At 37.8% G+C, this 10387-nt stretch overlaps 1 protein-coding gene across 1 annotated transcript in view; it reads left to right on the forward strand.

The window, feature by feature from the left end:
• The first annotated feature begins 4129 nt into the window (after positions 1 to 4129).
• ADAM28 (ADAM metallopeptidase domain 28) overlaps positions 4130 to 10387 on the forward strand; it is a 56879-nt gene continuing 50621 nt past the window's right edge. The window contains exons 1-2 of the mRNA XM_015569247.1: positions 4130 to 4207; positions 9672 to 9803. Of these exons, the coding sequence (XP_015424733.1) occupies positions 4187 to 4207; positions 9672 to 9803 (153 nt within the window). The 5' untranslated portion in view covers positions 4130 to 4186. The remainder of the gene's footprint in view (positions 4208 to 9671; positions 9804 to 10387) is intronic.

Consider the following 10387-nt stretch of genomic DNA (forward strand, 5'->3'; position numbering starts at 1 on the left):
TAATTGAGATGGGGAAGATTTTCAATCAGCCTGAATCTTTATGTGTAGGCAGATCATGGGCGTAAACATAGGAAAGTACTTTCTACCCTTGATCATAAATAAGAGGAATGAGATCTCCCTGTGGGAGTTTGTGAAATCAAAACATAATAAATCAAAGGTTATGTAAACAAAATGCCATCTGAGGATATGGAGCTGCTACTGGAGGTGTATGTGCTGGGGTATCCTATTTGTCTTCTATTCCGTTGGTGCGGGACAGTTTCTAACTTTAGGGTTATGGGTATGGCTGAATGCACACCTGTCACTGGTCAGAGGAGATTGAAAACAGTTTATGTCACATATACTCACAGCCCAGAGTTGGAGAATGCCCATGTCATCCCCAAACACAAGGGCTACACTTGGGAACAGAGTGAACAACAAAGACCTTAGGGAGGCAAGTAAGGGGGTGAGATGTCCCTGGTCCCCATGGGAGTGTGTGCTGGGCCTGAGTAACTCTGCAGGTGGCAGGAAAAGGAAGCGACTACTCAGAGATAAGCAGGGCCTGTGCCTGGTCCCTGTGATAAGAAGAGGTGTTTGACTAGAGCCATGGTCGGCAAACTGCGGCTCGCGAGCCACATGCGGCTCTTTGGCTCCTTGAGTGTGGCTCTTCCTAAGCCTTAGGAGTACCCTAATTAAGTTAATAACAATGTACCTACCTATATAGTTTAAGTTTAAAAAATTTGGCTCTCAAAAGAAATGTCAATCGTTGTACTGTTGATATTTGGCTCTGTTGACTAATGAGTTTGCCGACCACTGGACTAGGGGACCTTATCCATGGGAGCTGAGTAGGGAAACTTGTGGTTAGGCCAATGCATGCCCTCTTGTAGAGGGACACATAATATTGGGTCTTAATTTTAGTTCTTATACCAGAAAGAGAATGGGAGCGAATGTATGTCAGCAATGGAACACAGAGAAAGTAGGAATTACATTTATAAAATTAGAAAGTGTCTATCTTTATTCTACCTGGAACACAGAGTGCTCTGCCAGCCCCTGTCTGCTAGTTAAAGTACATCAAATGCTACATCATTTTGATTGGACCCAATAGGTCTCTGCTGATTATCTACTGCTTTTAATTTAGATATAAAATGAGAGGGAAGGCCACTCATGTTACAAAGAACCTAATGGAATGCAACATGTATATATTAAGCACATAGCTAATAATTCAGGGGTAAAGGGTTATTGGCTGATTATAAAATTAACATCTAAGCAAGAAAGTAAAATCTTATGTAAATATTTTTTACATAAATGTACCTGAAAACTGATAAAAAAATCTCTCCATTTTCTTACGTAAAAATGTATTTACCAAGCTTAAAAGCAAATAGCTTTCCTTTGTGTTACACTATCTACCTACATGGTAAGTTAGAATAGGAAGCCGTAAGTCTTTACATTGGTTTTGGCTTTGAAAGACTAACAGTGTTTTTTCCTTCTTTTCTTCTAAGACTCAGCTGCTCATGCCTGTAGTTCAGAGACTCTGCTTGTTTTTTTTGTTGTTGTTCTTGTTTTGGTTTTTTTGTGTCTTTTTAAAAAACATTTGTATACATTTTAGAGAGGGAGGGAGAGGGAGAGAGGGATTGAAACATCAATGATGAGAATCGTTGATTGGCTGTCTCCTGCATGTCCCTCACTGGGGATTGAGCCCACAACCTAGGCATGAGCCCTTGACAGGAATCAAACCTAGGACCCTTCAGTCCTCAGGCCAATGCTCTATCACAGGGGTCCTCAAACTACGGCCCGTAGGCCACTTGCAAATACAAATATTTGTTCCCATTTTGTTTTTTAACTTCAAAATAAGATATGTGCAGTGTGCATAGGAATTTGTTCATAGGTTGTTTTTTTTTTAAACTATAGTCTGGCCCTCCAACCGTCTGAGGGACAGTGAACTGGCCCCCTGTTTAAAAAGTTTGAGGACCCCTGCTCTATCAACTGGGCCAAACCAGCTAGAGCTCTGCTTGTTTTTTTTGGTTTGCTTTGTTTGTTTGTTTTGTTTTGTTTTTGTTTTTGTTTTTTGTTTTTTAAGCCTACAGCACCCAGTATTCCCAGGCGGTCTCCCATCCAGTACTAACCAGGCCTGACCCTGCTTCGCTTCCGAGATCAGACGAGATCGGGCCTGTTCATCTGCTTATTTTTTAAGAGTGGTCCTCTTTCAGTCATTAATTCAGTGTGCAGACATACTCAGTAGTGCCCAGCTGGCGTGCTTCGGTGGTTGAGCATCAACCTATGAACCAGGAGGTCACAGTTTGAGTCCCAGTCAGGGCATGTACCCGGGTTGCGGGCTTGATCCCCATTCTGGAGCCTGCAGGAGGCAGCCAATTGGTCATGCTCTCTCATTATTGATGTTCCTGTCTCTCCCTCTCTCTTCCTCTCTGAAATCAATAATAAAAATATATTTAAAAAAAAACCCACATATTCAGTAGCTACTATTTTCTAATAGAAAGGCCAGTCAATAATTTTGGGGAAAAATATATATTTTTGTTTATTTTACATAATTTAAAAATTATACAAGTAATGCTAACCACTACTTAATCCTCAAAGACAAGTGAAGACGGCGTTTCACAGGAAAGAGCCTGGCTGGTGTGGTGCAGTGGTTGAGTGTCGACCTATGGACCAGGAGGTCATGGTTTGACTCCCAGTCAGGGCACATGCGTGGGGTACGGGCTTAATCACCAGTAGTGGGTGTGCAGGAAGCAGTTAATCCATGATTCTCTCTCATCATTGATGTTTCTGTCTCTATCTCCCTCTCCCTTCCTCTCTGAAATCAATAAAAATATTTTTTTAAAAAGGGAAAGAAAATGAATAAGAGCACATCTTCCCAGCACAAACAAAAAATGGATGACCTTACCTACATCCATATCATAATAAATACACACATTTATCAAGCCTCTCTAAATATTTGGATATTTTTTCTGTTTCTGTGTTTTACTCTGAATAGTTTTTCAAAGTTTTAATTTAAGTTTGATTATTTTGTATATAATTTTGTTAAACTCGTAAGTCAAGGCCCCACTGTATTAAAATTTATTGCACAGGTTAGTTTAAATATTGACTTAATATTTCACTGAGTAGATGTGTAGTAAATTACATACCTATCTTCTTATTTTGGGATATTTAATTTTATCTTTTATACATAATTTAATTGATATATTGAGGCATAAAACTCATTTTATATTTTAGAAAATTTTCTTAGGATGATTCTCAGGGGTTGAATTATTTATTTACATATGAAGAATGTTTAAAGTTTTTGAAGGTGAAATGGCAAGTCTTCTCTTACAGGGTACAAAACTCTGTGCTTTTGTCTGTTCCGTTACCCGAAGTAGTGGTAGAGATTTGATCAGATAAGTTTTCAATATGGATACGTGGTGAATCGGGCAGAGAGACAGAATGTGTTCGACCATGTTTAAACCTGAGTTTCTTAAACTCCATGACACATACTTTTTAGCACAGTGGAAGCATTGAATCTGTGCCGACTCTGTGTAGTACATTACTGGGTACAGGAAAGCAAAGAGGGCAGTGTCTCAGTTCTCAATGACTCTAGAGTGCTCTCTGGATTGAAGGAGTGGTACCTCTCTGCCCATTCCAGATGCAATTGTGAGAGCATGGCAGTTTAGAAACATATAATTAAGTAAAAACATAAAATAAAGATCCTGTATCCAATGGTCTCAAGATTTAGGTGGTATGAGGCATGTACTAAAGGGAAGGGGCTTTCCTAATATCTCAGAACTCACAGGGATTACTCAACTGGAACACAGGTTCAAAGCTGGAATGACCTTACCTACATCCATATCATAATAAATACACACATTTATCAAGACACGTCTAAGCTGCTCTCTCATGGTGGCTCATTGGGCGATGGTAATATATTGGAAACACACTACTTTTGAGAGGGGGCACTGGGGAGAAGAAAAGGTAAACCATAGCTCATGACAAAGTAATCTTGGAACTGGGAGCCAGTCAGAACTTCCGCCTGCTTGTGCCATTGTTGTGGGACCTCAGCTTCAAGGTTGTGCAACACCTTCAGTAAATACTTCCTGAAGCAGAGAGGAGAATGAGCCTTCAGTCTCACTCGGTTTCACTTGAGAGGCAGCAGTGAAAGACCGAGCAGTGCACTTCTGCTTGAGTGAGAAGGGCAGACACCACACGCCAGGGGTCGGCCAGGATGTTGCCAGGGCTTCTCCTGGTGACCACGTTCTCTCTCTCTTCAGTTCCAGGTAGGTGTTTACCTTTTCTTTAGGTTATTTTAAGTACATCAGTGAGCTGCTTGCTTTTTATCTTCTCCAAATATATTTGTTTAATGAATTTTACTAAGTAGTTGGGCAGATTTTAATCTACTTTTGGAGAAGGCAGGTGACTGATGTAAAAACTCAATGTAAATGAGAGGCAAAGAGGTGTCCTTAATCAATATTTACATATATGTTCTGAGAACATGGGAATCAAATGGAAGATTTCATTCAGCATAATTAAAATAATGAATACGATCTTCAAGTCAAAAGGTGAAATTCATCAAAACCCACCTTGTCCTTTATAGAGCAGTGCCACGGCTTTGCAGAAAGCTTCGGAAAGTATTTTCTATTATTATTGGGACGAGTTGGCTTGTCCTGTTCCTTTTGAGCTCGCATTTTTAGTTCTTTCATTTATGTGATAATAAATATGAGTAATTAGAAATAAATACTTGACCAATTTCATTGTATAAAGCAGTGTTATATTACTTGATCAAAATAGTGCTGTTGCTAAACTGAACTTGATCACTTCTATTTTGCTGGTATATCAAGCATTTACAAACTTAAAAGTAGAGGAATTCTATTTCCTAGTAACACATAATGTCTACTATCTCTGTCCATTGCTCATACGTTCTTCTATTAGATTTTGGTTAAATTAGATTGGCTAGCACATTTCCTTAGCTTATTGATGTTTCTAGAGCTTAGGGAAGCACATTAGCTTTAGTACCTGGGAATCCTTCCTTGGTCAGTCTTCTCTTGGGTATTTGCATGCTTACTGGGACCCAGGAATGGGAACAAATTACCAACCAGAAGTACGGGGTTGGGGAGAAGCGGTCCTCTTCCCCTTGCATTCACTCTGTACTTTGTCACTAAAAGTGATTTTTCATTTCCCCCTGGTTTCTGATTTGTTTTCCAGATTTTTGAAAGTTATACTTAATATCTCTAAATAGAGAACTATGCTAGGCATTTAAGTTATTGGCTGAAAATTTCTACTTTTTGAGTCAAACTTAACAAAAATATTCTCTCCCTACAGCCTCCAAAAATACTATCACTACAGACTCTTTGGAAGGCTTTGTTTGCGTGAAACATAAGAATTGCTTGGGTACTAGCTTTTTCCCACAGCAGAAAGATCAAGCTGTATCCATGAACAGAATCACATAGCTAACACTGGAGTTTAGCCATATTTCAGCCTTTTCAGGGAAGTTGGGTGTACAAACTGACTCTGCTCCCCGTGTCTGCATTCACTACATGGCCCCCAGAGATGCAATTCCCTTAGAAGTCACGCTTAAAAGCGTGGCATCTCTGAGTACTTGGTGGTGAAAACAGAGGTTCTTGTGAGAATGAGGAGGCAGACAGAAAGCTGCCCACCTCGTTTTCCATCGGGAACAGAAATCTGCCCCACTGGTATTACCCGCCATCTTGTATTTTCAAGACTGTCTCCCCCGTAGTGAAATACTCTGATATTTTTTCCAATAAGTTGATTTCTCAGCCAGAATGCAAAAAGTAAAGCAGTTTTATTTCTCTATCTCTTCTGTTATTTTGTTTCTTTGTTCACATCATCCACAGAATAGGTGTTGCTCAGACGCTGACATTTATCTAGTTCTCATATAACGAAATAAAAGAAGGGGGTAAAACCAGGCCAACTGTTTGTAATGAGCTTAGTAATTTCCTGAGAAAAAACAACTTATAGAATTGCATCACAGGAAAAACACACACAAATATTTAAAAGGGTGTTCCAGGTGCTTGGGAGTGAAGAACTAAATGCATTGACAAAGGAAAATGGTCTTTACTAACTTCCAGCAGATTACCCAGGGGTATCAGTACTTCTGAAATTATTTTATTTCCAATTAGAAATTCTTTCTTGTCTTCATAAGGTGACCAGAAGACCCTAAAGAGTACATATAATTTCATCTTAATAGCCAAATGATAGACTTAATTAAGATGTGTTATTTTTCCTCAGTGTTCTCACTTTTCCTACATGAAGTTTAAAATTACCAGATGGGTTGAGGGGGTTCAGAGAACCCCGAACTTAAGTCAGTGTCAGGCATGAACCCTGATCAGGACTTCATGTCATGTGCTCAATTTGGGAAGACAATGCTTTTAGCAGTTTTGAAAACATATGAAAATGTCGTTATGTGCAAATGTGCTAAAATCCAAAGTGGCCCAAAACATATTAAAATATAAGTAGCAATCCAGACCGATGTCTGTTACATTAATCTTGTCAACAGAATTAATTTTTAACTTTAACATAAAAGAATTATTGAATCTAAACCAAACTAAGAGATTTCTTTTTGTTGATCTAGTTTTGCTAATCAAAATTAATCACGCACGTGAGTCCTGTGGGAAAGAGAAAGCAAGTATTCCAATGAATGAGTAGAAACATACTGTGTTAACAGCTCAAATTTGTGTAATCCCTGGATGGCAGTCAGCTGTGTTCGTTCCACAGGCTTCAAAACAATAAGCCTGTGTAATTCTGCTGAGAGGAGGCTTAACTATCTCTATCACCTTACGATGAACGAGCCATAAAATATGAAGGTCTGCTGCATCTCCTAGCTGCTGTGTAATTCATTACATCTCAAGTCACACTCGTCCCAGGGCCTTCTGGGTTTCAGAAAATCAAGTGCCATTAAGGGAAATTCTATCTGCTTTTTAAGAGAATGTAAGATGTTGAAAGAGCTAGAAATCATTCATTTCAAACTGAAGAAGGTGAGAGGTTGCCGAAGACCTTTCAATACATTCTGGTTTATTTATTGATTTATTTTGCTTGCCATTGAAAAGTGGTCTGCCATCAAAAAACAGCTGAAAATAAATTTCTCCACTATTTTACATATTTCAACTCCATATTTGAATCAGCTGGTAATTTCTAATTTCACCAAACCCTATAATTTAGATATTAATTAGAAGCATACTGATTAGATACTAATCAGTGCGCATCAAAGAAAACTTGTGTTGGTCAGATCAGCCTGTTCCTTACTCACCACTTCTGAACCAAGAATGTGCATGTGTATTACTTCATGCATTTATGGAAAGAATTATTTGGGTAGGTATTATTTTATGACCCGAGGGCAGCTTGGATAATATTTCCTGTCAAAATGATGTGTATTATGGATGAAAATGATTTTTCATATAGTGTTTTAGAAAGAGTTACTCTGTTTGCAACATTGGTGAATATATGGCTTCAAGAGCTCTGTATTAATGGGACTAACTGCACTGATTGGACACAAACCACCCGGCAGCACGCATCCCTCTTGGTATGCTTGTTTGATATCAGAGTTACAGGGGCCTGTGGAGAATTGTGCCGATACCATTAGTTACTTTCTGGCAGGTAAGAAGGTAACTTTTTTACCTCTTAACATCATACAATTTTGAAATAAGTACGATAATTACCAAAATGTCCACTTAATGAAAAGACAATGGGGGGGAGGTTGAGGGTTAATGGGGGGGGATAAGGACACATTTGTAATACCTTAAACTAATAAAAAAAAAAAGAAAGAAAAGAAAAGACAATGATTGATTAGATGCTTCTTCAGGCTTTTGGACTTCTGTTATGAAAGCCGTTTATAACCAATGTGGGGTTTTTTCTTTTACCCAAAATTAATTAAATAGAAATAAAAGAGGGCCAGTGTTTATCTGTGTAACAGCAAGAAGTAACTGAGGGAACCTCAGATGTGGTTCTGGAAGTGTGACTATGTGGCCAGACTTATTTTATCAACTGATTAGAAGTTTATTCAAATGAGCATTGCCTCTTTGAAGAGATTATAGGGGATTCTGTATTTATTTGCATGAAATTGTAGACTACTTGAACTGGCCAGAGATCACTTAACTTATCCTCTCTTTTCAAATAATTAAAAAACCAAACTAAACCCAAAGTTAAGGCATTCTAGTATTGATGCCACAGCTTTAAGTGCCTTTGAAATCTTGCTAAGAGTAAATATCAGGCCACTGAATAAAAAACTTTCATCATGTGAACACCTCATTTTCGACACAACGAATTTGCAGATAATTTTATCACTTTTCCTATCTTTTAAAGTTAGATGTACATGGCTCCTGAGTGATCAAATGAAATAAAGACATCCTAAAATAACAAAAGAAAATTGACATCACCAGGAATTTTGAAAATGTATGCTTTAGTTTTTAAAGAAATGTTTTTAAAATAAATCTTTATTCTTGGAACATATTGGGATAAGTGTACAGTCATTCAAGGTGACTAACAAAAATCCTCAGTTCTATTTGTTAAAAGATCAACCAGGGTAACATACATTTGTGTTATCATAGGACATAGGCTTGAGTAGTGTAATGAAGTAGGGTTACCTTTAGAGAGCCTCCGGCTCCACACAGACAACTAAAGCCTCTCTAGTCCTTGTCAGTCAGCGCTGGGTCGGGCCCTGCTTCCTCCTGCATCTACATTCCGTGTGGACCTGCAGCCTCTTCAGCGACCAGAGAGCAGAGCTGCTGACATTTCCTTAGGCTCCACTCTGCACAGAACAGGGACAGGACCATGTGGGTAAATCTATAATAATAGTGTAATCTGCTAATCAGACTGGGCAGCCGGACGACCTTCCGGACGATCTTCTGGACAAAGCCGAGGCTGTGAGGGCCGAGCCCATTGCACAGATTTTGTGCATCAGGCCTCTAGTAGAAAAATAAAAGAAAATAGAAATTCCAGTGTTAGCTTTGGAAAAACTGAATATCTCTCAAAAATAACTTCTAGATTCAATGTTGAGATGAGATTTCAAGATGCAGAAAGGAGGTTAAATGAGATAACTTTTCAATTCTCTATTAAGGTAACAGCAGGCTCAGACATTTCCTTCCAGGCCAGTAATAGTGTTGTCTGTGTCTCTAATTTTTTAAAGGTATTTTTTCATGTGTTGCATGCAAAAATGAAGGTGTGTCTGTGCTGCAAAGAGCCTGCCCATTCCATGGCGCTGGTATTGGAGCCTTTTCTTACTGACTTTGTTTCTTTCAATAGTGTAAAGCATTGCTTTTGGGAAACCCAAGAAAAATATCTTAGAATCTGAAATGACACCCATTAATTATTTCATTTTTCTAACACTGTAGTTTTGAGAGTCCTTCAATTCTACCATTCTGACACTGACTTAGCTTCTTAGTAGGTTCATTTGGCTTCTGCCTTCCTTGACTGGCTTTTGTCTATAGTATAGACTCTATACTGTTTGCTCTATTCCTCTGCGGAGATCCAAGATAGCAAAGAGAAGTGGAAAAACTTAAATATTCTCAGTGGGGAAATATTTAAAGGGATAAGTTAAAGTAAAGATTTGAAAGGAAGAGTGAGTCTCTGATTTTGTGGATCTCTTTTGGCGTCTGCATTTAATAACTTTCTGACATAACTCAGTCTCGGTGGGGGACACCATTCACAGAAATGCATTAAAGATGACCATTTCCGACCAGTCTATTAGTTCTTATTAGTTAAACTTTCTCTTACTTTTTTTTGCAGTAAATGCTGTAAGAGAACTCCATGGAGTAAAGAAGTATGAAGTGGTTTATCCCAGAAGAATTCATCCACTGTATAAACGAGAGGTCAAGAAGCCACATCAACAGGTACAGCTTTTGATTTAACAGAGACGAAAAAATCTTGAATTTATATATATATATAAATACACATGGTGTACATAGAAATATATAATTATATTTAATATACAAATACATATACACATATGTACACATTTGTATTTGATTTTTTGACCTGTTATACTTATTAATCTTTAAAATAATGTAATATTCTACCTTATTTTTCAGATTAAGGTTCTGATGGTTAAATTAAACTGTCCAAAGTTACAGAGACAGGAAAATTTAACATTCTTATGGTCATATATAATTTATTCTGTGCACTCACAAAGAAATTTGATACAATTTGTATCTCTCTATTTATACATACACATATAAATAAAATCATGAACTTTAAAACTGATGCAGAAAATAAAGTATTGTGGATAAATGCATGCATATATGCATACCAAGATTAATTACTGTAATTAAACATGACATTTTCCTCTGTCCTTTCCAAAAAGGCAGCTATTAAAGTCTGTATAATTCTTACTAATTAATGGAATGACACATTCTCAGTCAAAAGAGGAAAGCTACAATATAATGATTCATTCAACAATAATTTTCTAATTCCCTAC

Source organism: Myotis davidii, unplaced genomic scaffold (genome assembly GCF_000327345.1).
Source record: "Myotis davidii unplaced genomic scaffold, ASM32734v1 scaffold1166, whole genome shotgun sequence".
Lineage (NCBI taxonomy): Eukaryota > Metazoa > Chordata > Mammalia > Chiroptera > Vespertilionidae > Myotis > Myotis davidii.